Source organism: Gadus macrocephalus, chromosome 21, assembly GCF_031168955.1.
Source record: "Gadus macrocephalus chromosome 21, ASM3116895v1".
In the NCBI taxonomy this organism is placed as follows: Eukaryota; Metazoa; Chordata; class Actinopteri; order Gadiformes; family Gadidae; genus Gadus; species Gadus macrocephalus.
Genome location: NC_082402.1, coordinates 3,783,006 through 3,810,505, shown reverse-complemented (window position 1 = coordinate 3,810,505; position 27,500 = coordinate 3,783,006). Strand labels below are relative to the sequence as shown.

Sequence of the window (27,500 nt, the reverse complement as noted above, 5' to 3'; positions counted from 1 at the left end):
CAGAGACCAAGCACGCAGGGTTAGAAAGCAGCGGTTCTGGCCGGTCCAGCCCTAACGCTGTCACCTTTGGTTGTGTAAATATGCAAAACAGTAATGGCGTCCGCTGTGAATTATTCAGCAAAGAAACAGATCACACAATATAAGGTCCGGGTCCGAGCCAGCACTGCCAAGTAATCACACTCACCGCCATGCACGCGCACACATACACACACACACACCACACACACACACACACACACACATACACACGTGAGGATGCAACATACAAAACACACACACAAGCACAAAGTATAAATACATGCACAAGATGTCAAAGGACGAAGAGAATGACCGAATAAATCCATCAGATGTATGTATGCAATAAGGAGAATGTAGGTGTGTGTGTGCTTGTGTGTGCGTGTGTGTGTGTGTGTGCACGTGTGTGTGTGTGCATGCCATGCGTGTGTGTTTGTTTATGTGTGAGGTTTTGTGGGCTGACCAGATTAGGTGTGATTGTTCATCCTAAAGACTATTGCATATGTAGACTAAACAAGTTGCCTGCAACATCCTGTGTATTCATTTTGCTGTTTGTATGTGGGGGGGGGGGTCGCACATAAGTCTCTGTGTGTGTGTTTGTGTGCGTGTGGTGTGTGTGTGTGTGTGTGTGTGTGGTGTGTGTGTGTGTGTGTGCATGTAGTGGTGTGTGTGTGTGTGTGTGTACCCCGTATGTGTGTGTGTGTGTGTGTGTGTGTGTGTGTGTGTGTGTGTGTGTGTGCGTGTGTGTGTGCTTGGGTGTGTGTGTGTATGTGTGTGTAATGTGCCTATTTGTGTGTGTGTGTGTGTGTGTGGGTGCCCAATATAAGTATGTGTTTGTGTATGTGTGTGTGTCTGTCTATGTGTGCGTGTGTGTGTGAGTGTGTGTTTGTTTGAATGTAGTGTGTGTTTGTGCCAGTACGTGTATTTGTGCGTATTGGTGTGTGCCCATATGTATGTGTGTGTGTGTGTGTGTGGGTGTGTTTGTGTGTGCCTATATGTGTGTGTGTGTGTTTGTGTGTGCGTGTATTAACCTCCCCCCCCCACACACACACACCACACTCCATCTCTCTCTCTCTCTCTCTCTCTCTCTCTCTCTCTCTCTCTCTCTCTCTCTCTCTCTCTCTCTCTCTCTCTCTCTCTCTCTCTCTCTCTCTCTCTCTCTCTCTCTCTCTCTCTCTCTCTCTCTCTCTCTCTCTCTCTCTCTCTCTCTCTCTCTCCTCTCTCTCTCTCTCTCTCTCCCATCCACTCCCTCTACCTTTCATCCTCTAGCTGGCTATAGGTTGGCACAGGGCATCATAAGTAGGCGTCATGCCAACGTACATTTCATCTCTTTATGAGGCCATCATTATAGTTGGTCGCTCTCTCACTCTGTCTGTATGCATGTCCATCTGTCTGTCTGTGGATGTGACTGCCACAAGTGTGTCTGTCCGTCCGTCTCTATGGACGTCTGGCTGCACGGCTGCGGTTCCTTCTCTTTTCCTATCCTATAATGTGCATGTCTGTATGCAGCTCTTTCTGCCCATGTTGAATGGTGGAGGAAGAGTGGAAGGGGACATTAGTGGGGTAGGTCTATTCAACCCCTCGATGCTACAGGGAGTCTTAAAAGCTATGCAATGCAGGAGAGGAGAGAACGAAAAGGGACACTTACACTCCAGGTGCTTCTTCTTGGGCGCCATCACCTCGTGAGTGGTGGCTTTGCAGACACCACGGGCCATATCGGATCCCGTTAGCTGATATTGCGCAGCGGCAATGCGATCTGTGAGCGTTTGCCCCGACATTTTCTCTCCGTGGAATCGACCGACTCAGCGATGAATATTCTTCCGAGGAACGATGAATAAAGATGGGAGATTGGTAGCCCCGCTTGCTTCCTTTTTTGACACTGAGTCCGATGATCGGTCCTCTACGATTCCCTCCGATGAATAGGCCCGTGACCTTCTCGTTGGGCGAATAAGAAAAGAGCAAATTAGATCAAAATCAACCGACGCTCACCGTGTTTCCACATGCGATGATGTGCGCCGTGCTATAGGACGCGCCTCGGTGTAAGCAGACTTACGCAAGGTTATGGTTCCCCTCGGCTCGCCCGGGTAGTCTAGCACCGTTCAGTTCAGCACCTCGGCTAGCTGAAGCCTCGCTGTTACGTAACACTCCGCTGGCAGGGGAACCGATTCGCTAGCGCTAGAGAAATATGTAAATACATTTAAAAGGAAGAAAGAAACAGGAGAGTGAATATAAAGTAGGATGAGATAGGAGATAATGAAATATCGTGAAAATTCATGGCGGACCTTAGGATCTATAATAACCCGCAATCCATGAGTCGGTTAAATATTTCCGTTTAGAAAGGGCATCGGTTTAGCTGGCTTTTTTTTCTAACTGTCAACTGTGGAAGAAAAAATAAGGAAACAACTGTTTTAAATACATGCCCCCCTAAATGTCTTCAAAATTAACGCAGATCGACGGTAGCGGTCTTCGCGTTTGATCTAGTCGTTCCAGAGCGGGAAATATATCCTGTGCTGTGTCTTCCACCGGCTCCTCGCGACGGAAGGGAGAGGTGGGGGCGCGCGCCGCTCCCTGGTGGCGCTCGCGAGTCGGCAATTGTGATGATGCGCGACGCAAGCATTAAAAAGAAAAGGAAAAAAAAGACAGAATGTTCTCCGAGTTACGTTAGCCTGTATTTATTTGTGTGCATCAATGTTGTCATTTAAATTCACCTTCAGCAAATGCTATGCGATTCGACTTCAGTAGGGGGGGGGGGGGTCTACAATGATACCCGTCCCTGTATTAGTTGCTGTGGCCAGGATAGCACGTTCCTTTCTAGGCCCAACCACCACATCGCACCACTATGCGCCAAAAGGGTTAATTTATGAGCGTGACAGAAGCATTTGGACTGCTGCTTGTACGCATCAAGAAGGTCCGCACGCTCGAGTTCACGAGCATCACGTTCACATCGTGTGGGTTTATTTTATTTGATCAAGGTAAACGGGTGTATAGGCCTACAGCATATAAAACATGTATCCCGCTTCTTCTTTGAAAGCATAATATCAATCAGATCAGAAGAATAGAGAATTGTTCTTTAAAATCATAGCCTGTTGAATAGATTGGATCCAGAGATAGTCATTAGGACAGCCATTACGCGAAATAAATGGGTGTGTATTATATTGAAAGAGTGTATCTAAATCTATTATTTAGTCTAAGCATATGGCTAATTCATCCTTTCATAATTTATTTGAATGTTGACCTATGCAGGCCGATGGTGGGACAGGTTAATTACGTCAATCGTGCTGGGTCCCATGAGAATATTATGGCTATTTGATGCATTGGTGCGACACAGAAATTCGACATTAACAGCCTCCCCATTAATACACACTGAACATTACCTAGAAAAAGCATGCCCTTTTCTTAAAGGGACGTCTATCTTCGTCCATACACAGTGGTGTGCCAGCCTATCGGAGGAGCTTACGCCGTCACGTGACCATACACGGAAATGTAGCCACGTCTCCTTTTATAAATTGTCCACGGTCTCCATTCCACTACACAAAATTAGGATTCACTCATGAGTTATTACACTTTAGGAATCTTGAGAAGATACCAGTAAGTAGTAGCACTTTGTAGAACTGTTATGGTTTCGCACGAATTAAACCACAATTGCTTAATTCCGCTTGTTACATTTCTTTACTTCGGGGAGATTTGTATTTTATGTATTTTACGTCTGTATATCCAATATATATATAATAATATATGCAATCGTGTGTCATATAGATACGGAAGAGGATTAGAGGATTTTTTTCGAGTTCTGAGTTTAAAGGAAAAAATAGTCCGAATTCTGGGATATGCTCAATTTGTTCCTACAATACTTCCTGCTTCTTTGAGTGTTTGAGTGATTCAAATACAGATATACCATTGTAGAATTAAATTGTATAAAGCCAACTGCATGTCAATCAATACATTAAAATGCTGCTTACATGTTATATTCATTGTCATGCACTTCCAATGCCCTGCTGTCAAAACAATACAACTAGCATCAGCTATGATGTGTTGTTTTTTTAGTCATAGCACCGATTTAATGTTTTGTGTTTCAGTAATGGCACAATGGCAAGAAGTATCAGAGAAGTCCAAGTTACACCCTAAACCAGTCGGGTTGGTTCTGCAGTATGGAACAGCGGGCTTTCGAACCAATGCGGATCATCTGGATCATGTAATGTTTCGGATGGGCCTTCTTGCCACACTGAGGTCCATAAACACCAAAGCCATCATCGGAGTCATGGTTACTGCGTCCCACAACCCTGAGGTAAGCCCGTCGAGGTGTTTTCCCCTGGAAATCTCTCACTTCACCTTTAGCCTCGTTCTGCTGTCGTCGAACCACTTGTAGATAAGATATATGATGACATATTTATTTTATTTTTTATGTTGTTGTTGTTAACGGTCATGTGTATCTGTCTTTTCGCTGAGAACAATTTCCCCAAGGGGACAATACATTTCTAACTAACTAACATGATTTACTATTTTGATCCCAATGGTGCTGCAGTCAGCATTACTGTTACAGTTGATATTAATTCAGCAGATACAGATTTTTTTCTGTTCATTCCCCCCTCTTTCCTCGGATGTCTTCATTCACTCTATATTCACCCGTATCGTTATTGTGTTGATGACTTGAATGAATGAATAAGCTTCCGACTCTCTTTGTCATTCTCTACGTCCCTCCCTCTCGTCCAGGAAGACAACGGGGTGAAGCTGATCGACCCCATGGGGGAGATGTTGACCCCCGCGTGGGAGGTCTACGCCACTCAGCTGGCCAATGCAGAGCAGGATCACTTGATCACTGTTCTGAAGGACCTCGTCCAGAAGGAGTCCATCGACCTGACGAACCAGGAAGCTGAAGTCTTTGTGGGCAGAGATACCAGGTATGGGGCCGGACTGGTTTTCTCTACAACCGGTTTGACTTTTATGCTTTATATCTGTAGTTCATACGATTACATCTGCTATCGTGGTATTAGTGGTGGACAGATTTGTTGTTATTTTGACTTTTCAGCCGACTGCTATTGACAGCCTAGCGAGACAAAACATGTGGTTAAAATAGATAATACACATTGTGATGCTTCTTTGGAAACGAATGAATGGAAGACAGATCCCACCATAAGTAGGTCCCTTTATGATGTATACGGGTTCCCCACACAAATGTATAGATATTGAAGTCAATAGAGGGGAGTTGTTTGCAGTAGTTGCAGTCCCTCCCTGTCAAAGTACACCTGTTGGCAGTTGAATGGCAATGTAAGAGACGGATAGGGAGGCAGGACGCATATCGTTCCACCCTGTATTTCCCGTTTGGCTCCACCTATGTCAGTAGATACAGGTTCTCCTCTTTTAGCCTGGGTAAATCTTCAAACTGCATAAATGAGATTGCATAACCGTGTTGCATAACATGTATACAGTTTTTAGTGTTTGTCAACATCATCATTTCTACTATTCAATATTTCTACACTGCACTATCCATTACAGCTTTCATACCTATATTAATTGAATAACTAATCTTTGGCATTCGCGATGCATCAAGTGATCTCGGATCCCAAAGTTCGACTATAATATTGTTGAACTTCTGGGGGGCGACTGCCCAGCAATTGGGCCGGAAACCCAGCTAATGTGATGAGTGGAGCCACACAGGGTTTCCTGTTTTGTTACTGAGATATTTGATCGGGCTCGATGAGAAACTCAAAAGATAGAGGTTTCAGCAGACAATTTTGTCCAATCAATTACTACAGTGTCGGGTCTACTACACCGGTTTGTATTAAAACCTCTACAGAGAGTTTATCAAAGGACGCCTGTGTCCAGACAAGATGTTTTAGCTTGTCCTCCCGCCGGCCGAAGGGAAAACAATAGTTTGTGTGTGTGTGCGCTTCGGAGGGCATATTTTTAATTAGACCTCCAACCCGATCGGCTGTGGCGGCACTTCAGGGACTGCGCTGCCGAAGGGTCTAGCAATCGATGCACACCGCCCTCGCAGTGTTGTTCATCCAAACCGTTAGCTTTTCTAAAGCCAGAGTGCAGTCTGGTATAGTCTGGAGTCTAATCATTTGTTTATTTTCTTTTTTGAAAGATCAAAACCATGACAACCCAATTGACAGACCTGTACGATTCAGTCTTTTTCAATCGATTCCAAACCGTATTACATTTGATGTGTTTCCAACGGTCAGATCCACGCCACCAAGGAACCTGATTGGTCCAAATCAAATTATAAGCCTAAGAAAGTGAAGAACCCAGTTCACAAAGATTTCAGGTTGTCTGCCATCAGAGTTTATGTGTGAAACGATTCATCAAGTAAATACCCCGAACCCAAACCCATGTTTTACAGAGCTACTGTGTATATAGTACAACAACATCCCCAACATAGATGCAGATGCAAACATGTGTCTCGTACCCTTAGGAGCAGCAGTGCCAGACTATCAGATGCTGTCTTGGATGGGGTGACTGCCCTGGACGGACGAAGCAAAGGTGAGGTAAATAAACAAACCGTGTGTGTATCTTGTGGGATTATGACAAATGTACTTATTGTAAATCGTTTTGGATAAAAGCGTCTGCTAAATGCCCTAAATGTAAATGTAAATGTGGGATTTGGTTACATTCACACTTGAATTGGTGCGGAAAGGATTTGTGCATTGGGCTCAGGTGATACATTTCCAGCTGAAAGGTACTAGCTTTTATAATGGTTTCCATCCTACCTGTAGGCATCGGTGAGCACCCTACCTGTTGCTTCCTGCTTTCAGAATGTTCCCGGATGTCTATTCAACGTTTCCCATGTTAAACAACTCCCTCTTTTCTTCGTGCGTGTGAGTGTGTCTGTGTCTGTGTCTGTGTCTGTGTCTGTGTCTGTGTGTGTGTGTGTGTGTGTGTGTGTGTGTGTCTGTGTGCGCGTGTCAGACTACGGCCTGGTGACCACCCCTCAGCTCCACTACATGGTGTGTTGCTGCAACACGCGGGGCGGGTACGGGAAGGCCTCGGTGGAGGGCTACTACAGCAAGCTGTCGCAGGCCTTCATCCAACTGACCAAGTCTGTGAGTGTGCACGGCTCAATAATTTGACGGCTGAATGTCCAACCCTCCCTGAATGCCTTCTTGAGTCGGCGTCTAACTCCTAATGACTGATCAGTCACTGTACGGCACTTTGGATCAAAGTGTCTTATAAAGGACTGCTCAAATTATTATTATTATTTAACCATACATTTCGGGTAAAGCAATTGTAAGGCAGTTTATTTTCATTTGTCGGTTTCATTGTTCAAATATTACTTAATTGTAACTGTCTTTTTATTTTATTTTACTGTTTATTATTGCTTTTTTCTTTTTTTTCTTTATTTGATGGAAAAAATATATATGTTCAATTCAATAATTGACCCTTCCTCCTCCTCCTCCATCCATTGAAACGTGTGTGATCCTCTTTCTTTCTTCGTCTTCCTTTCGGCAGGCGCCCAACCGCACGGATGACCAGAAGTGCCTGCTGGTAGACGGGGCCAACGGCATCGGCGCGCTAAAGCTGCGCGAGATGGAACCCTACCTGCAGGGGGCGCTGAAGGTGTCCCTGTTCTGCGACGGCACGGGCGGGAAGCTCAACCACCAGTGTGGGGCCGACTTCGTCAAAGTGCAGCAGAATTCTCCGAAAGGTATCAATGCATCCATGTTTTTAAAGGTTGACATATTATACCAACTGGTGCAAGTGTAATTAGCTATTACAAGCCGTTTTGAAAATCAGCCTCTTCCGACATCACAAGTGGGCGTGTCCACCTAGATGTAGGACAGGTAAATGAGCAACGTTTGCTACAGTCCAATGGGTCGGCTGGTAGGCTGAACTATCCAGCACACATCTAGGAGGGCACTCCCCCTTGTGATGTCAGAACAGGCAGATTTTCAAAACGGCTTGCAACGGCTAATCACACTCACACCTGGGGGTATTTTGTGGGACCTTTAAGATGCCAGCGGGCAGACGTTAAAGATGCAGCCCACCTGTGCAGTTACTTAGGAACGAGGAAGTAACGCTTCAGATGTTTTATGTTCTCTCTTCGAGGGGGGTGATTCACCTGTCGGACTGTAACCTGCTGAGTTTTTTTAATTCAATAAAAAGTTATGCAACGATACAAATAATCAGAATAGCGATAAGACCTGAGATGAATCTTTATCTTAAAATTAATTTACTACCCCCATATAATCTCAAGCCCTTAAACCGCTCAGTAATCAACCGATATTACATTTGAGACCTTTGAGCGACTCATTATGTGCTGAGCCAACACCTCTTAACCCATACAAGCCATTTAGTTGTATTAGAATTGAAAATGCGTAAATATTGAGTTACATTGAGTACCACCAAAGAACAAATTACGTGAATCAGACCTTTTTGAAGGGATCCCTTCAAATGATGGAAAAAACTGAATTTCTCTATTGATTATCCTGATTAATCATATTCATTTGATATATATACTGTGCCTGGCAAATACATATCTTGCGGGGGGGGACAGAGATTGAGCCAGTTAGCATTTTTTTCATGTAATCCATGTCATCTCTGGCCAAAGGTATCGTTATGAAGGCGGGCGAGCGGTGCTGTTCGTTCGACGGCGACGCCGACCGCATCGTGTACTACTACAGCGACGACCACGGTCGCTTCCACCTGCTGGACGGAGACAAGATCGCCACACTCATCAGCACCTTCCTCAAGGAACTGCTCACAAAGGTACCTCTCATACACAGTGTCGAATAGTACATCTCCCTGTTTATCCCGTTTTAATTGTATACCTATTCATCTATTATTATTTATCTATTCTTCACTTCTGTTCAAACTTATATTCTATTCTAGTTTTTTTTCATTTTAAGCACAGAATTACAGTACGTCACAACATTTCACTTCACATCCTGTATGAGTATGTGACATAAAAGCCTTTGAATCTTAATTCTTAATAGATATACTAACACAATGCATCTGGTCACACCTTGCATCTCACCTGAATTCATTTGTTCAATGTTTGTTTAATTTTTTTTCAATAATCTAATCTGAAGTCCTAATTTAAATAATTGGTTGATCATCTTGGTTTTTTTTCTCAACCTAGCCCCGCAACCATTGTTCATTGCATTGTATTATGGTGGTGAAAAAGCACCAAGATGGCGGCTTAGAATGTGTGTGACATCGTGTGAAACCCTCCAATAGGCTGGCCTGGACCTCAAGATAGCGGTGGTTCAAACGGCCTACGCAAACGGAAGCTCCACGCGCTACCTGGAGGACACCATGAAGGTGAATAAACTCTCTCTCTCTCTCTCTCTCTCTCTCTCTCTCTCTCTCTCTCTCTCTCTCTCTCTCTCTCTCTCTCTCTCTCTCTCTCTCTCTCTCTCTCTCTCTCTCTCTCTCTCTCTCTCTCTCTCTCTCTCTCTCTCTCTCTCTCTCTCTCTCTCTCTCTCTCTCACTCACTCACTCACTCACTCACTCACTCACTCACTCACTCACTCACTCACTCACTCACTCACTCACTCACTCACTCACTCACTCACTCACTCACTCACTCACTCACTCACTCACTCACTCACTCACTCACTCACTCACTCACTCACTCACTCACTCACTCACTCACTCACTCACTCACTCACTCACTCACTCACTTTGTCTCGTTTTAATTGTATCCGTGTTTTTATCCGCTGCAGGTAATAGTGAGGTGCGCGAAGACCGGGGTGAAGCACCTTCATCACGTGGCCCAGGAGTTTGACATAGGAGTGTACTTTGAAGCCAACGGCCACGGAACTGTGAGTCACACACACACACACACACCTTTGTTTCACAATACAGCACCATCTGCTGTAATTCATCTATAACGATGTCTGAATTCTAAAATGTTAAGACCACCCAACCCTTTAAACCTGTAATAATAAAAAGAACCACACGTGCGCACTTCTGGACAATTTTGTTTAAGCAAACTGACTCGCACTGACTTCAGGTACAGATAATTTAAGGTTGAACGCTTTACCGCAACACCACAAATTGTATTGCACCCCAGGTGTTGTTCAGCAAGGCAGCCGAGGCGAAGATCCAGCAGCTGTGTGATGACTCTGAAGGGGAGAGACAGGGGGCAGCCACCCTGCTGAAGAACTCTGTGGACCTCATCAACCAGGTACACACTCCCGCACATACATACATTAACACACGCGCGCGCGCACACACGCTCAAGCACACGCACGCACGCACACACACACACTCAAGCACACACACACACACACACACACACACACACACACACACACACACACACACACACACACACACACACACACACACACACACACACACACACACACACACACACACACACACACCACAAGATCATACAATTCTATCACACCATCTCATGATGATAAGATGTGATAGAACTGAAGCAGAATAATGAAGAACCTTTTTCAAAAGAGGATTTTATTTTCTGAAGATGATTTATATTTAATGTTTGTAGCGTGTCACGTTATTGCCATCTCAACGCATTGCATTTTTGTCTTCACGTATAGACTGTGGGTGATGCCATCTCTGACATGCTGTTGATTGAAGCCATACTAGCCATCAAGGGCATGACGGTGCAGCAGTGGGACGCCATTTACACCGACCTGCCAAACAGGCAGCTCAAAGTGAAGGTGTGTGTGTGTGTGTGTGTGTGTGTGTGTGTGTGTGTGTGTGTGTGTGTGTGTGTGTGTGTGTGTGTGTGTGTGTGTGTGTGTGTGTGTGTGTGTGTGTGTGTGTGTGTGTGTGTCCTTCATAATCTTGTTCTGCTTAATAAATTAATTTAAATAAGGCTACCTTTTTGGCAACTTAAAAATCCTTGAGGCTCTATCGCTGTTGCTGCAACTATTTGGACCTTTTCCACTGCGGGTTGTCTTTCGTTCTAGCGGTCGGCTAGGCTAGTAGGCTGTCAGTTCTACGTAGGCTCACGGTTGGTCTGTGTTCCCCCCCGCAGGTGTCTGACCGCAGGGTCATCGACACCAAGGACGCCGAGAGAAAGACGGTGAGTCCGGCCGGTCTCCAGGAGGCCATCGACCGACTGGTGGAGAGGCACCAAGATGGCCGCTCCTTCGTCAGGCCCTCGGGCACGGAGGACGTGGTGAGGGTCTACTCGGAGGCGGCGACGCAGGTAACCACAGCATACCTGCCCCTTAAACGTAGCACTGATCATTGTGCAGCGCCTTATCCCAGATATCTTGGTTGCAAACACGGAATGGGTTAACCTAGCCATTGCAAGTTACAAATTGCAAGTTGTAACTTGTTCTGTGAATATCTTTATTGTACCGACAGCGATATATTGTTTTCTCTTTCTTCTGACGAATTGGATTTAGATAAAAGCGTCTGCTAAATCACCTATATCTAAATCAACCTTTACACAAGGGTGTTTTTACGTTTGTCTGCTTTTGTGTGTGTCGTTTTGAATGACACTTTATTAAACATTGTCGTTGTCTTTAATTCAATTCTACAGAAAAATATATTTTTACGTTTTGTTATTTTACATATTTTTCATTTAATTTTATTTATTTTTTTCAGACCTTTCGTGACCATTGTTTACGTGGCCGTTAACTGTCACTGTTAACATGACAGTGATTCTGTGCCGTTTACATTTCTTTTCTTAAGGAAAGTGCTGATGCTCTGGGGCATGAAGTCAGCCTCGCAGTGTACCGCCTGGCCGGTGGAGTGGGGGGCGAACCAAAGCCCCTGGAGTAGACTGACACACACACACACACACACACACACACACACACACACACACACACACACACACACACACACACACACACACACACACACACACACACACACACACACACACACACACGGACCATTAAACAATCCTGTTTAGTACAAATTGCAACATTTCTGTATTTCACATCGCTTTATTTTCAATTCAGATGATGGTTTTGTTCTGCTCTAAATTGCACAATATCATGTCTGCATTTTTCTAATTGTGAAAAGAGAAAATAAGTGTTAGTTTACGTTAATGCTATAATGTGTCAAATATATTTGATATTGTAAACAAATTTTGTACATTAGTAATATTGAAAGTCATTGTTTTTTTCTAATGGTGTGTTTTTCTGATTGGAAAGTTCTCGCTGACTTTTTTACTCTTTTAAAAAGAGTTGAAATAGGTGGTGCAATCGTGCTATCGGTTGAGTCTAACTCAACCGACAACCACAACTTGATGGGTTACATTTGCCAGGTTCTTCATTGCAATTTTTAACCTGACATGATTACTTGAATATTATTTAGTTGGTTTAAACTTTATTTTGATTGAGTGGAAAATAACTAAGGTGCTATTTGGAATATTAATTCATTAATAGCCATTTTATATCATTCATAATCAGCCATTAATTAGCAACAAAAATGGAGATGAGTGACAGGAACAGTACAAACCAAAATACACTACTCTTTCAACGTTTGTGTTAACAAGTTAACAAGCTCACAATGTTGATTATAATAATTGCTAATAATATCAGTGCTGTTCAATTCACTTTTCAAAGACATCCTAATCCTTAACCTGAATGGACGGCCCAGGTCCCGATTCCTTTTATCATATCCATAAGGCGTAATTTGAGTTAACATCACAGAAGCATCTCTGGCTTCGTAAACGTTTGTGCAAAAGCTTGGGGAAAGTGTCACTTTTAAGGGGGAATGGCTGTTCTTCATCCGTGTCATCGGCCACTCCAGAAATGATGACGGTGCTCTGCTGGGAGTCGCTGTTGTTTGCCTCCTCCTCTGTCTTAACTGCTCTGGGAAGAAATTCAATAAATGGATGACCGAATCAGAAGTCCACCGGGATCAATGAGGCTTATTCCGTGTTGTGTCGATAAATCCTCATCATTGCCGGCAACCCACATTCACTCATTGTGCGTCATGCATATTTTTGTTTTTCATCAATATCCATGAATCCTCATGTCGTAGACTAACATTTCATAGATATATGTTCCCCATAGATAGTTGATATATGTTCCCTATCGTTGCAGTAATACAATGAATAGACAATTCCCCTCCCTTCCCTCCAGCTCTTTCCCCCGGTAAACAAAAACGGGGGCCAATCATCCACTCCACCTGACGACGAGGGTCTCGCGCTGGGATGTCTCGGTCGCCGGGGCCAGCCCCTCAGGTCCGGCTCTCCTCCACGGTCGCGTCGTTGGCTCCAGGGGCCGCGGCGCCGGCGCCTCTCTTCCCCCCAGCGTCTGAGTGCGCCGGCGGTGGGGGTCCGGAGGGCGCGGCAGGGCAGCCGTTGGCCGCGGTGAGGCCGGAGGCGACGGCCACACCTCCTCCTCCTCCTCTCAGGGACATGACGTGGACCATGGCGCTCAGACGGTTGTCCTCGCCCTCAATCAGCTTCCTGAGGGACAGGCGACACACAGTTCAGCGGTCGGAGGGGAGGGGGGGGGGGGGGGGGTTAGTAGCCAGCCACACAGCTGTATGGTGGCCACAGTGTAGACGGCGTTAAGGATTGGGAGACTCGAATGGAAATTCCTCATGAGCGGGAAGTAAGGAGCTTGATTTCACAAGCAGGGAAATGCTTGGGAACTCAATTTGGAGCAATTTAAGAAGTCCCTGTGACACACTTTAATCTAATCGAATGGCCCGACATGAATCTAATCGAATGGCCAGACTTGAATTTAAACAAATGGCCGTGCACTTGTCCACCTGACCCTTCACACGCCTTCATATATACACCCCCCCCCCCCCCCCCCCCCTCGGCCGATTCTGATTGCTTGATTTACACTTGATTCATACGTGACCCGGGTAGAGTTGTACCTGTAAGTGGTGATCTCAATCTCCAGGGCCATCTTGACGTTCAGCAGGTCCTGGTAGTCACGCAGAAGCAGAGCAATCTTCTCCTTGGTGACCTGCAGATCCAGCTTGAGACCCCCTATCCGCACCTGTGGTTGAGTGATGAAATGAGACGGATTGGTTTCACAGCAGGACCGCACAGAACAGCCTAAATCCTTGAGAAATGACACGACTTATGGAATTGATTCATGCTTTAAAAATCCAATGGGCTATAAATGGGTTTCTGCGGGAAAACCGTATGACTTAAATGGGATCATGCTTCAAAATGAAGTCACGTAATTGATTCACGCTTCAATTCTGTGCCGATTGGAAACGAACGGGGGGCTGAAACTAGAATTGGAGAACAAAAGTGTGGGTGCTTAGTCGGTGGTAGGCCATTACCTGCAGGTCCTCCTCTTTCTTCCTGAACCTGACGACTGCATCGCGGAGCACCGCCTCTAAATACTCATTCCTCGTCTGCAGGGCTTCCAGCTCGCGCTGCTTATTACCGATCTGCAGAAAAACCCACACTTTATATTCACCTGTTTCTTTTTTTACATAAAAGCCTGTGCATAAAATGCACAAAAAATACTGCAGTATAGATAAGCTAACTTCAGGATGAACACAGAAAATTTATATTTTCTTATGTAAGACACTTGAGACAGATTAAGCACATTTTAAAAGTGCATTTTTCTTTTTGCATTGATTTTGAAGTTATAAAGAGTCATGCTCACATCCTTCTTGCATCCTGCGCTCTCCTCTCTCAGACTCTGGAGGCTTTGGATGTGTTTGGTTGATGCATTATTCAGGTCCACGAACTTTGTCTTGTACCAAGTGTCCATTTCCTGACAATGCACAAATCGTGTAAAAGTGCTGACTGAAAAGGTTTCCATTAGTTTCTAGTCTACATAAAAAGGATGCTAAACATGAATTGTAGTGGGATTCAAATAAATATGGCATACTGTTAATCCGATTTATTATGTCATGGTAAACCTTTTGGTCATGATATCGAGGATATTTAAGGATATTATGTTGACATTATAAGAGGATAGGGAATGAAAAAGAAATAAAAAAAACAGCAGGGAATAACTAACAATAAGAAATAGTTCAATTTGTATAAATTATACAAATAAATAATATTGATATGTGTCGAGCTGGCTGGTGCATTTTTGACACCGCCATCGTGTTGGTGTGTGAATGGGTGTATGAATTGTTGCTAGTCGCTTTGGACAAATGCGTAATTCTCCCCCCGTACCTGTAGGTTTTTGGCAGCGATGCTGTCGTACTGAGACTGGATCTGTTTGAGGGCCGAGGAAAGATCGGGAAGCCCAAAGGTCAGGTCGACCTTGGAGGCCGACGAATAGAGCTGCTCCAAAAGCACCTCGATTTCCTGTTCACAGGATTGGAACTCAAGTACGTCAAGGTAATACTGATTCGGGATCCAGCAGTCCTAACATGTTAGAGCAGAATCTCTGCTGGGAGACGGGCGGCGGCACAAAGCCTGAGGCGGGAACCAACGAACACAATGGGCGAAGCTACACAATGTTTACTGTTTGGTTAGGGAGATGTTCTACCGAAGATAAACTAATCGCTGGAGGGGATGTAGCTTTCAGAAGAGGATTTTATTAAGTGTATTTTTACAGTGGCCAGTATACACAGAGTTGATTTGAAACCTTTACCTTTCTACTTTGCTGGGCGCGTTTGTGTTTGCCAATCCTGCACTCAGATATCCCAGAAACATGATTTTTTAAAACAAATATGAAGTGAAAGACAGAAAAATGCCCCGTTCTTCCATATTTAAGCTTGTCTGCCAACAGACTACACATGTTAATCCAAAATCTGATTTGTGAGATTAAGCCAATAGTGACTCTGTACACACAACAGTTCTCCTTAGACAGCAAATGTATTGACAAATACCAAAATAATGTTGCTGCTGATTTCTAAACATACTCAGTCAGTGGGTATCGTCATATCGCAGATTTATTGATCTATTTGCACACATGGTCATACTTAGCATGTCCACTCCTGCCAACACTTAACACTCGACCGCGTTGTTCTGCACGTTTGACACAGAGATGACAATTGGTGGACCTAACAGTAGTCTGTGTCTGTAAATACACAGTCGCTACATATGAGATGGATTTCTGCAAGATTATAACCATCTCATTATAGTCTGGGTAACAAGAATGCATGGCATGCGACCGACCTGCTTTGACCCAGAAGCTTACAGCCTTCTAACCAGAGTCCTTAGACAAACACACACACACACACACACACACACACACACACACACACACACACACACACACACACACACACACACACACACACACACACACGCACACACGCACACACACACACACACACGCACACACACTCATGTTTTACCTCCTTGTGAACCCGTTGTAGAAAGGTCAGCTCTAACTCCAGGTTCTCCAGATGTTTCTCCAGAGAGATGCGTGTTGAGGTTGCTTTATCTACATCCTGTGGAAAATTTTGACTCAGTCAGTGCATACTTATTTGTACACACACGTGCAAAGGCCCAAGCACACACACGCTTTTGGATGTTATCACCTGGTTATAAAGAGTTTGCTTATGCAGGCGTCATCGCTTTGCTCAGCATACGAAAATAACTGTGATCAGCAGTTATTGAGCTACAGGTTCACAGAGCAAAATCCCTGCAGTATTATATTTAAATTCGCTCTTACCGATACAATGAACTGACTTCACTCCCCACCTCCCCGTCACCCTCTAACTGAAATGTTTGGAGTGTAAAGCGGCTGGGGGTCCAGCTGCTGCCTTACCGGGCGGAACGCCTCAATCTGCAGCTCTGTCTTCTTCCTGGCCTCCAGGGCCTGGTCGTACCTGGCCTTCAGAGCGGCGAGCTGGCCTGCCATGGCCTCCTTTGACCCCAGGGCCTGGTCCTACCACAGACACAAGGCTCGGGTGAAGTAGATGTAGCACCAATAGTAGAATGACTAACATCAGTAGTAGCCAAGTAAGTTAGCAAGAATCACATCTTTGCTTGGTCCAGAGAGGATTCACGTGTGTCGTGTTAAACCGCTCTTTCAAGGAGAACCGTGTGTCATCTCGCTGCCATGGCGATGGCATCTCTTGGCGGTGGACCTCACCCTCCGGACTCTCATCTGCTCGGCCACCCGGGTCAGGTCCTTCAGCTGGGTCTCATACAGCTGTCGGAGGCCCGAGGGCTGTAGGAAACGGCCTCTCAGGGCGTGGATGTCATCCTCCAGCAGCTTGTTCTTGGTCTCCAGGGAGCGCACCTGCAGCAGGAAGACACACAGCGGCAAGTTGGACTCCCAGCCCAAAGCACCAGGCTCGATCTCCGGCATCCCCCTAGCCTATACCAGTGGGCAACCTTATGAAGACGCCCCAACCCAAATACCTGCTACGTGATGACATGCATGCGAATGTACTCTTGCTTGAAAGTGTCGGATGATTAAATAAATATGATATCACATTGTTGAGACAACACAACAAACAAACCCCACAGGCGACAGACAGAGCGTGAAAAGGGTGAGGAGGGGTGTCTCGCCTTTTCAATGTAGACAGCCAGACGGTCGTTGAGGGCCACCATCTCCTTCCTCTCGCCAGTGCGGGTGGTCATGAAGGCCTGGTTCTCGGCGGTGGCTGCGTCCAAATCCAGTTTGGGCCCGAGTCCCATGGACATGCCAAAACAAAGAGCCTCCATACTTCCACTGCACAGAGGAGCGATGGATGAAGGAGCTTTTTGATTTGATTGGTAAGCCTTAAATACAGCACACGTACCTGTTCATGCGGGACTTGTCGGAGGTCGACCGGCGCCCCGTCGATGCCGCTCTGAGGGAATAGCTGGCAGAGCGAGCTGATCTGCGTGTAGGAGATGGACTCGAGACTCGGATCCGATTGACTGAAGTGGCCACGGAGGTGGCCACGGAGTTGCCCTCAAAGTGGCGGCGGTAAGAAGACTTCCTTTCTGGACTGCAGCTCATGTTGGTATCGTTTGATCTTCTTAGGTTTGGAAGGGTTTTGAAACTCCCTGCAGAACAGTTTACCCTCATCACTTGGTTTGAGGCTTTATATAAGCAGGTTTTGCCCTGCCCATCGAGCCCACTCATAAACATTGCATACCTAAGGACTGTTAAGGAATGTCGAAACCTGGCATCATTCTCAGGAGTGGCTGTCTGCAATAATATCTACCAAGACTCTGCCAAGAGGTCGTTACTTATTTATTAACAGGGAGTGAAATCCTATATAATATATAGTCATTCTATTTTGCATTTGTTTAACTTTAAACATGCTGGTAAGTAATCAATTCTATTATTAATAACAAAACAGTACCAAGTTATCCTAATGATATTAATAATATAATGATGACTATGATTATGGCTATATTACAAGGATGAAGAAGATCATGATGATTATGATGCTTATCTCTATTATTATTATTAATAATAATAATAATAATAACAGCAATAAGCATCATAATCATCATGATCTTCTTCATCCTTGTAATATGGCCATAATCCTAGTTATTATAATTAATAAAAATAATAATAAGAAGAAGAATATTGTTATTATTGGTACCATTAACAACATTTCGATCAAATAATGAACGTTATTTTTCATAAATAAAATATTGGTCACCCAAATAAAGAAAACGAATTTCCTAAATTCAAAGCTTCGTTATTAATCATTCCGTTTCTTCATCGTTTGAGTTACGAGTCAAAGATGTCGTGAGTTATTTATTTAGTAATGAGGTCTGTGACCCTGTCATAATTTAAAAAACGTTGCATTATAATTGCGCGTGAAGGTTTCATGCGGAACTATTTAGCTGCATCTTTTGTCTCCTCGGACCGTCTTTCTTGTCGTACTGTGATTTGTTAAGCTGAACTGATTCTCCTTCTGGTGCTGACCTTTTGTTTAGTATTACGTTACATCTAAAGTATAGTTTGTCCGTTTAGGCTCTTACGACATGGCAGGGAATTTCTGGCAAAGCTCACACTAGTAAGTAAAAGGATGAATTATGGATGCATTTAACAAAGAACAGTCTTGTTGACTGGCCTAACACTTATTGTGGACGATCTCTCAGCAGTGCAATACAAAATCAGCTTTTTATTCAAAGGTTTTTGAGGTTTAATTCTAGTACATGACACTATTCATACTTTTAGTATGATCCATCCAACGAAATTGCTTTATTATTATTATTATGAACAACACTGAACTATGTCTGCCGTGTAGCATCTGGCTAACTCAAGAGGTATTGTATCTTTGCTCAATGTGTTGTTACAGTCGGGTAATTTATGTGATTTCTATGGTGTTTTTTTTATTTAAAGTTTGCAATGGGTTCTGGACAAGCAGGACCTGATGAAGGAGCGACAAAAAGACCTCAAGTTTCTCACAGAAGAGGAGTACTGGAAGCTGCAGATATTCTTTGCCAATGGTGCTTCTATGACTTAATTAAATAGCTTGTAGTTTGCTTTAATCTAGCATACTGCTAACAACACATTTATAAACGTATAACGTTACACACTTTATAAATGAACAGAAAGGTATTGTGCTGTACACTAAACCAACTATAACTGTTTTTCGCCTGCTCTTTTTAGTCAGCGAGGCCTTGTTGGGACACCTCAATAAACGTCTATACACTTTATAAATTAACATAACGGTATTGTGCTGTACTCTATAACAGACTATAACTGTATTTCACCTGGTCTTCGTTAGTCATCCAGGCACTGGGAGAACACCTGAAGTTAAGGCAGCAGGTTATCGCTACAGCAACTGTGTACTTTAAACGCTTTTATGCCAGGTAAGCAAATACTGATACAATTCAATGGCATATTAATAATTATTGTCAATTTTACAAAAGCTAATTTAATGTTGCTTGTTGGTTTCATTATAATACAAATGTTGTGGGTGTGTATTTGTTTGCAGATATTCCCTGAAGAGTATAGATCCAGTGCTAATGGCCCCTACTTGTGTTTTTCTAGCCTCTAAAGTTGAGGTATGCCAACTACTGTAATACATAATTGCGTATTTCTTGGTGCATACTCGCCACTCAACACAAATGGGTTTCCCCATCTGCCTTCTTTTTGTCATGTTGAGATTTTGCCACTTTTTCTGTATTGTAAAAAAATATATACATATCTTTCTCCTAAATTGTTGCTTCTCGCAGGAATTTGGAGTTGTTTCCAACACTAGGTTGATCAGTGCTGCAACATCAGTATGTACGTATCCAGACCCACAACCACAAGCAGCTCACACTTTCAACACTAAAATCACATCATGTTCATGTGAAAAGAACCATACATGATGATTTTCTTTCCTTTCAAACAGTGAAAACCCGGTTTTCCTATGCCTTTCCCAAGGAGTTCCCATACAGAATGAATCATGTGAGTCAACTTTGGTTACAGCTCTGCATTGAGATACAATGGGATTCCTCCTCACCTCAATGATAATGGGAACAACAGCCAACATGCTGTCCCTATATGACAGATGTATGACAATGGAAAGGCCTCCCAAGAACAGCCGCCGTACCATAAGTCTGCTTCCTCCTACGTTATTTATGCGTTGCTAAGCTTCCTTGCAACAACATGACATGAGCTTTCCACCGCTCACCCCGCCGCCATTTTGAAATGTCGATCGGTTCACGAGAATCAGCAAACCAATATTTACACAGCTGTGATGAAAGTGATGTAGCTGCGGGAGATGGCTCAGAGGGTGTGTGTCTTCATACCGCCCCCGGAATGCCTTATAGCGGTGTCAGATGGTTGGCAGTCCTGCTAGCATGTAACCTGTGAGGGAGCCACAGTTGTCTGCCGCCTGCCAGAGAGCAGTGTAGAGGGTAATGGATGCCTTGCCTTGTCCAGAGGCTGTGAGGGGAGGGGCGGATTCACAGGCCTTCGGGAAATAAGTTTGCCGGGATGCTGCCACTGGGGATCGTAACTCATATTGTCTCTACTGTACGTAGATGTAGGGGACGGGCGGACTAGGGACTAGGGTGAAGTAGTCAACCCAAGTCCTTTGAAAACAACGGTTGTCTCTCAAGACCGAAATGGCACTGTTTTGATATTGAGCGTTGCTTTATTTGTGGGGTATTCTGGAGGTGGTCTCAAGAGTCGTGGGCCAGTTCTCTTTCTGTGTTGCTTGAATGTGTATATATTGGGAGGCATCGCACGTAATTGTCTGTGAATGTATATCATCTAGAAACAACATTCTGCCCTTTTTCCTCAACACAGATATTGGAGTGTGAGTTCTACCTACTGGAGTTGATGGTGAGTGGTGGAAACCGTTCACCCCGTTGGGAGCTTTGTTAGTTGCATTGCGATAAGGACCGCTATAGGTCGGTAGGTGAGGTCACTGATTGGATGCGTGTGTTTCAGGACTGCTGCCTCATCGTGTACCACCCCTACAGGCCCCTCCTGCAGTATGTACAGGACATGGGGCAGGAGGACATGCTGTTGCCTCTGGCCTGGTATGGTTTGGGTGTTTAGAGGAAGGAAGGCTGACGTTATCGCCTCAATGTGCAGAAATGTTATATATATATATATATTTTTTTTAATATAAATTAATACAATTATCTTTCCATAGGCGAATAGTGAACGACACATACAGGACAGACCTGTGTCTCCTCTATCCACCCTTCATGATTGCACTAGGTAAGGTGTGTGTGTGTGTGTGTGTGTGTGTGTGTGTGTGTGTGCATGAAAAGAAAAATGCATGCTTAACCCTCCATTGTGTGCCCTCCTTGTCCTGTAGCCTGCCTGAATGTTGCCTGTGTGGTACAGCAGAAGGATGCCAGACAGTGGTTTGCTGAGCTCTCGGTCGACATGGACAAGGTAGGGAGAGTTCCCCTCTTGTCCGCGGTTCCCCCCCTGGCATGTGGCCGTGACAATGCAGAAGACTGTGAACAGATTCGGTTTCTGTTCATTTCTGTTTTTTTCGCTTTAAAAATTAAGCTGTACATTTTGGTTTTGTGTGGAGATCCTTGAGATCATCCGCGTGATCCTGAAGCTGTACGACCAGTGGAAGAACTTTGACGACCGCAAGGAGATGGCCGTGGTTCTCAACAAGATGCCCAAACCCAAGCCCCCTCCCAACAGGTCAATGACGTCGCCAAGTATTTCCACTTTTGGTTCCATGTTTTTCCATATTTCTGTTCAGGCTTTAGCCATCTCTGCGTGCTATAGTAAGATATAGGATGATCAAGCCTTAGTGTTTTCTGGTGATCAAAAACTTAAATTAATAAACTGATTTCATCCATCTTTGTGGAGTCTGACAATAATCCCTTAAAATACATAACATAATATATTTTTTCCCCATATCTTTGTTTCCTCTTTTTCATACAATTACTTTCTTTTTATAACAATAATTATAGTTGGTTGCTTGGAGCTTATTCTAACTGGTGGTTCAAAGCATTTGAGGCATCGCCCTCTGTGTTATGAATAGATGTATTGGTGTCTAAAAAAACGACTCTCCCTCATTGTGTATCCCTTCCCTCCAGTGAGAATGACCAGAGCTCCAACGGAAGTCAGAGCAACTCGTACGGCCAGTCGTAGGCCCAACACTTACCGAGCAGCCTCCATTTTGTACTGACCGGCGGCCATTTGCAAAATGACTTCCAACATCACGTTTGAGAGGGCAAGCCGCTGGGACATTCTGCGTTTAAACTAGAGGTATTCTCTCATGGACACACCCCCTCTCTCTCGCTCTCTAGCATAACCCCTTAGCTAGCACATATCCCCCCTATCCCGCCCTCCTTCTCTTTCTGAAGTGGTCACATGTTCAAGAACCAGCCAGCAAATAGGGTGTCTCTGGACGATGCCATTCCCCCCCCCCCCCCCCCCCCTAGAGACTGACAGCAATAGTAGGCCATGAGGAAGAGCACTTCTAGTTCAACATAGAGGGGGGGGGGGAAACGTTTGGGCGGACACACCTGTGATAGAAGAGTTTGGACAAACAGTGGGTGTTATGCGATATATGTGTATGCATAGTTTGTGATTTATTCCTGACAGTCTTGAACGGTCTCGGGGAACGCGTCGTTGTGATTGGGGTGCTCCGTGGGATCACTGAAAAAAAAAAAGAAGAAAAAAAAAAAAAGAACTTGGATCGCCAGCACTGTGCACGTGAGAGTGGGTGGGCCCTCTGGTTGGGGTTTTCTTCATTCCTCAGGGACTATACAAGTAGTCTGTCTCGACTGGTGTGTGCCAGAGGTCCTACCCCCCCCCCCCCTCCCTGTGTATGTTTCCCATCCACCTTCTGACTGTATGCTGTCGTGTCACTACCAGGTGGAGCGGGTACCCTTTTGTACATGGAGGTCTGGTGTTGAGAGCCGGGTCTAAGGTAGAAGGATCATAGCTTGTTAATAATTATGATTGTGCTCCATTCTGCTCCCAGCCCTTAATCTTGTAAATGGCCTTATAATGGAATTTTACCTTCTTTATTTTACTTGGAAAACTTGAGCTTACTTGAGTAATAAGTCACTTGTTCTTTGAACCATCATGATTCCAATTTTTTTTTTTTAAGCATTTTTTTAAGTTTGCTTTAGGGTTGAACATAATGTATTGTATCAAACCATTTTTTTTTATTAGTAGTACTATGGGTTTGGCGAGCTTTTGCGTTGCTGTTGTAAAAGTGAATCACTTCCTGTTTTCTTTTACTTTCTGTATTTTACATGTACACTTAAAACCACCTATTTTATCATTTGTTGTGTGTGTGTGTGTGCGTGTATGTGTATGTCTGTGTGACTATACCTGTTGAACGTGTTGTGATGTGATGCTTTGGGACCTCCAATAGGCTCGATCATAATGAGATGCTCAGACGCCTTAATAAAAGCTGCTGTTTATACAGAAACAACCACAAAATCTCTGAAACAAGCACACCCCACTCATCCTAGTGTGGATTCCTTAAGGTCTCCTATTCAATGGATGACCCGTTTGTGGGGAAGTGTTTCCCTCTGTATTTTACTCCCACCTTCATTTACTTTTATTTTTTCATGATTTGAAAAAAAGGATCGTTGCAAACGCTGCATGGATGTAACTGGCAAATGGAGGACAACTTTGGTGTCACTCTCTCCCATCCGCTGTGGTGTCAAGTGAGTGTGTTTTCGAAAGGGAACCAAGAGTGTGAAAGCCACTGAGACTAGTTAGGGGGGGCTCTCTGTATGGCTTCGCCTTCCGGCATTGCCCTCCCCCCTCCAGCCACACACCCCCACTCACCCAATCTACGACTCCCATCTGTTCAATACAAATGGGTAAAACACCAAAGGGCTTTACCTCATTGAACTGCTCCTATCAGAAGGCCCACACAAAAACACATTTTTACAAAACCATGTTTGTTCCTGAGTATTACTTGAATTTGTACATTGTCTTTTGGAAGTTGTAATTAAACCTGTATGTTGTGAAAAACATGGGTGTCTTATGAAAGCTTTTTATTAAGGCGTGTCGGGGCCCCGGGGGCCATTGGAGGACTAGCCCTTGAGTTAACCTTGAGTTATCCTTCTGGGTGACGATATGTTCCCTCCAGGACCGAGTGTCATTGGCTGACGGTCGGTGAGTGGCGCTGAAGCGGCCCCTCGTGGCCGATATTGGAGATGCAGCATTTGAATAATTTTTAGGCTGAACTAAATCAAGGATAAATGCCCTATAAATCGATGCCCCATTGCATCTTTTGTCTTAGTTCTCTTCACGATCAGTAATTTAATAATTATCGTGAGTCAACTCAAGCCCAGCTCTCATCCACCCTCAAGAGAAAGCTGCTTCGAGAGGTGGATCCTGTGACGTCAGACACCCGTCGCCGTGACGTCAGGCCCAACGGGAACGAGCTTGTCAGCGAGGCTGCGGAGGATGCCGACCCCGCAGCGGGGACAAGCGCCGGGCGAGATGCTCCTCGCCAACCACCGGTTACTTCCCGCATCAACGCCGAAACCATTACCACCTCCACCATCATCCTCCCCTTCCCATCCTACCTCGGCGACTGCTACGACGACCACCCGGCACTCATGAAGCCCCCGTTGTGGAAGAAGAAGCAGCCCAACCCTGCCAAAGTGAGGCGGAAAGAAGAGGCCCGCTGCGAGCACAGAGTAGAATGTACTGGCGCGTCGGGTTCGCGTGGACGCGGTCGTGTGTGCTGGATCTAGGCCTGAACGGGAGCTTCTCGGGGGGGCTGGACGAGCCGCTGTACGGGTACGGGTACATCATCGCCTGCCCCTTGCAGGACTACGGCGGGATCATGTCAGCTCTCGGCTCCGACTCGTGGTGGAGAAAAACGCTGTATCTGACAGGAGGGGCTCTGCTGGCGGCCGCTGCTTACCTTCTGCATGAGCTCCTCTACATCAGGTAGGGCTCTGAATCGGAGTCAATACGTATACTACTATGTTATAACCTGGGCTGGTGTATATTGTTTGATAACTGCTTCCCCCAACGCCTGATTCTAGTCGTGGTAACTACAGCAGCGCCCGGTGTATTTGCATGTTATTTAATATCGTGAGGTCGAGGAGGGGTGGAGGATAAGGAATCGTGAGCGTGTGATGTAACGACCACCTTCCCATCCACCGAAGGAGATCCCAGCGTTGGTTTCCACTTCAAGGACGTGGATTTGTTCAGGGGGCCACGGATCTGTTTCGCAAACACTCGGACACAACGATATGACATAATTAGGCTGATGCTGACGATTTTGGGATGCTGGTTATCCCTGCGCAAACACACACTCTCAAAAGGGGTGACTTTCATTTGTCAACACCTCGACAGCGGCCCCTATATTTGTGTCTAGGCCTGTATATAACAGCCAACTCTGCAGTTACGAAAACATGACATCCCGTTTTCTTTCGATAAAAGGTGCAGAATGCTAAATAGTACTTTAGTCAATGTAAAAGCATGCATTCGCATTCAAAGCCATGTTAATAGGATTGTTGTGTGCTAAGGAGACCCGGGCCTGCAGGAGGTCATATGTCTGGCCGCTGTTGTCCTCAGATTAACATGGCAGCCCCAGGTCACCTAAAGGAGCCGAGGTGCACCGGACAGAACGCTGGACACCCTGATGTATTATTGTATTACATAAGCCTATCAACTCCGAAATCGATACAAGCAGTCGTGTGGAACATATTGAAACACTCAAGGCTATGTTTATTGGCCTATTACAGGCCTGGATTTGAGCGTCTTATTTGTTTTATTTGGCTCGCTATCGTTATGACCTGTGTTCCTTTTTCATGCTGTTTTTTAACTGAGACTGTTCTGCCGGTGTTTACGTGTGTCTGATTATCTGTCTGTCTGTGCTTTGTCGCTCATCTCTGCGATCAACTCTAAAAGGATCACTTTATTTATTTGTCCCATTGCGTAAAAGCCATCTCATCTTAAACACATCACGCACTTCAGCACTGGAACGGAGTGGACAGCCACTCGGCCGCTCGTATGCGTTTTCCAGCGCGTTTTTTTCACATCTGCATTATGCGCAGCACGTGAGGACCTTGCGATTGGTCGTCACAGCAGAGTTATTCAATGGTCGGCTAGCATGGTGTGTCCAGTCCGAGGCTTTCTGGGGTAGAGTACAGGCCTGATTAAGAACAAGCAGTCCCCACAAGGGGGTTTGTGTAATCGTGTTTGACATTCCTGCATTCCGTTGTCTGCCCTTCACCTCTTGCGCTCCGGACTGCAGTGTTTTGTGAGGCCTTTAAATGTTCAAGTGCAGTTGTTGATGTTGTGAACTTTTTATGCGTTTATAGGGATCTCGTTGGCCTCCATCTGTGCAAAAAAGGCCTGTGATCTGAGAATTTTCTTCTTGAATCTGTAGAATTTGTGAATGCGCTTGAACCCAGCAAACATGACACAATACATATCCGATTTCACTAGTTTCCTTTTAAGTCTAAATTATTTAACTATTTTTTATTTAATGATGCATTCAAACAACCGATCAGATCTAAGTTCTAATGCAAGTTTGCCATTCTGAATATCTGGGTGCTATGGTTCTCATAACATTATCTTAATACTTTGTTTCCAGTTTACTGTGTATGATTTAACTGCCTGCATCCCCAGTAGCAATCACTGTATCATCCATTTATATTTCAGTAACGGCAATGAATTACATACAGGCCCCCAAAGTCACATTGAAGACATTTAAGTGTGTGTGTGTGTGTGTGTGTGTGTGTGTGTGTGTGTGTGTGTGTGTGTGTGTGTGTGTGTGTGTGTGTGTGTGTGTGTGTGTGTGTGTGTGTGTGTGTGTGTGTGTGTGTGTGTGTGTGACACACAGGAAGGAGGAAGAGCTGGACTCTAAAGATGCGATCATCCTCCACCAGTTCTCGAGGCCTCGGACTGGCGGCCCGTCCCTGTCCCCCTTCTGCCTCAAGATGGAGACCTACCTGCGCATGGTGGACCTGCCCTATCAGGTACAGCTGCTGGTCTGAGGGACAACAAGCCAGGCCCACTCGCTAACCGACCTCCACGTTGGAATACATTCTGTGTTCCCTTTTCACATTTTCCTATTTCAAGTGTTTCCCTATCTTTAAAACGAGGTAACTACTCACTATCGCAATTTGCCTTAGCATTTCACGCTTGCGTTTCGCAAGGCATATCAGTTGATTTCAAAATATGGCCGTGACCTTATGTTGTTCCAAAAACTCCAGCCGATCAGAGTGCTCTTTAGAGCAAAAACTGTGTCGGATGAAAAAAAAAAATTATTGGACACTTTCCTTGGCCACTTTGTCT

General features: G+C 44.9%; 5 protein-coding genes across 5 annotated transcripts in view; 3 read left to right on the top strand and 2 right to left on the bottom strand.

The window, feature by feature from the left end:
- LOC132450401 (clathrin coat assembly protein AP180-like) overlaps positions 1-2,609 on the bottom strand; it is a 25,501-nt gene extending 22,892 nt beyond the window's left edge. The window contains 3 exon segments of the mRNA XM_060042505.1: positions 1,664-1,947; positions 2,069-2,190; positions 2,298-2,609. Of these exon segments, the coding sequence (XP_059898488.1) occupies positions 1,664-1,793 (130 nt within the window). The 5' untranslated portion in view covers positions 1,794-1,947; positions 2,069-2,190; positions 2,298-2,609.
- Positions 2,610-3,446: 837 nt separating this feature from the next.
- Positions 3,447-12,813, top strand: pgm3 (phosphoglucomutase 3). Its single transcript, XM_060042501.1, has 13 exons — positions 3,447-3,603; positions 4,092-4,300; positions 4,726-4,913; positions 6,431-6,498; positions 6,925-7,058; positions 7,465-7,660; positions 8,564-8,721; positions 9,193-9,276; positions 9,681-9,779; positions 10,031-10,144; positions 10,530-10,652; positions 10,973-11,146; positions 11,638-12,813. The coding sequence occupies exons 2-13, from the start codon at positions 4,094-4,096 to the stop codon at positions 11,725-11,727; spliced, it is 1,635 nt and encodes a 544-aa protein (XP_059898484.1). The 5' UTR covers positions 3,447-3,603; positions 4,092-4,093; the 3' UTR covers positions 11,728-12,813.
- Positions 12,327-17,873, bottom strand: ngs (notochord granular surface). The gene is made up of 11 exons (XM_060042503.1): positions 17,593-17,873; positions 17,360-17,522; positions 16,938-17,087; positions 16,611-16,730; positions 16,195-16,290; positions 15,062-15,196; positions 14,541-14,651; positions 14,209-14,319; positions 13,792-13,916; positions 13,090-13,372; positions 12,327-12,765 (listed from the first exon to the last, which is right to left on the bottom strand). Exons 1-10 carry the CDS (start codon positions 17,862-17,864, stop codon positions 13,141-13,143), a joined length of 1,515 nt encoding a protein of 504 aa, XP_059898486.1. The 5' UTR covers positions 17,865-17,873; the 3' UTR covers positions 12,327-12,765; positions 13,090-13,140.
- A 777-nt stretch (positions 17,874-18,650) lies between these two features.
- On the top strand, positions 18,651-24,209 carry ccnc (cyclin C). Its single transcript, XM_060041217.1, has 12 exons — positions 18,651-18,810; positions 19,140-19,246; positions 19,528-19,612; positions 19,738-19,807; positions 19,979-20,030; positions 20,140-20,195; positions 21,042-21,077; positions 21,186-21,277; positions 21,394-21,461; positions 21,562-21,641; positions 21,787-21,905; positions 22,307-24,209. Exons 1-12 carry the CDS (start codon positions 18,779-18,781, stop codon positions 22,359-22,361), a joined length of 852 nt encoding a protein of 283 aa, XP_059897200.1. The 5' UTR covers positions 18,651-18,778; the 3' UTR covers positions 22,362-24,209.
- A 393-nt stretch (positions 24,210-24,602) lies between these two features.
- faxca (failed axon connections homolog, metaxin like GST domain containing a) overlaps positions 24,603-27,500 on the top strand; it is a 12,090-nt gene continuing 9,192 nt past the window's right edge. The window contains exons 1-2 of the mRNA XM_060041216.1: positions 24,603-25,139; positions 27,046-27,181. Of these exons, the coding sequence (XP_059897199.1) occupies positions 24,889-25,139; positions 27,046-27,181 (387 nt within the window). The 5' untranslated portion in view covers positions 24,603-24,888. The remainder of the gene's footprint in view (positions 25,140-27,045; positions 27,182-27,500) is intronic.

Coding starts and splice junctions, on each gene's coding strand:
- pgm3 (XM_060042501.1), top strand. CDS start 4,094: ATGGCACAATGGCAAGAAGTATCAGAGAAGTCCAAGTTACACCCTAAA. Junction 10,145..10,529: donor CTGTGGACCTCATCAACCAG/GTACACACTCCC, acceptor CTTCACGTATAG/ACTGTGGGTGATGCCATCTC. Junction 11,147..11,637: donor ACTCGGAGGCGGCGACGCAG/GTAACCACAGCA, acceptor TCTTTTCTTAAG/GAAAGTGCTGATGCTCTGGG.
- ngs (XM_060042503.1), bottom strand. CDS start 17,864: ATGAGGGTAAACTGTTCTGCAGGGAGTTTCAAAACCCTTCCAAACCTA. Junction 16,291..16,610: donor AGATTGAGGCGTTCCGCCCG/GTAAGGCAGCAG, acceptor AATTTTCCACAG/GATGTAGATAAAGCAACCTC. Junction 13,917..14,208: donor AGAAAGAGGAGGACCTGCAG/GTAATGGCCTAC, acceptor ACTCAACCACAG/GTGCGGATAGGGGGTCTCAA.
- ccnc (XM_060041217.1), top strand. CDS start 18,779: ATGGCAGGGAATTTCTGGCAAAGCTCACACTA. Junction 19,613..19,737: donor TTTAAACGCTTTTATGCCAG/GTAAGCAAATAC, acceptor ATTTGTTTGCAG/ATATTCCCTGAAGAGTATAG. Junction 21,078..21,185: donor TCTACCTACTGGAGTTGATG/GTGAGTGGTGGA, acceptor CGTGTGTTTCAG/GACTGCTGCCTCATCGTGTA.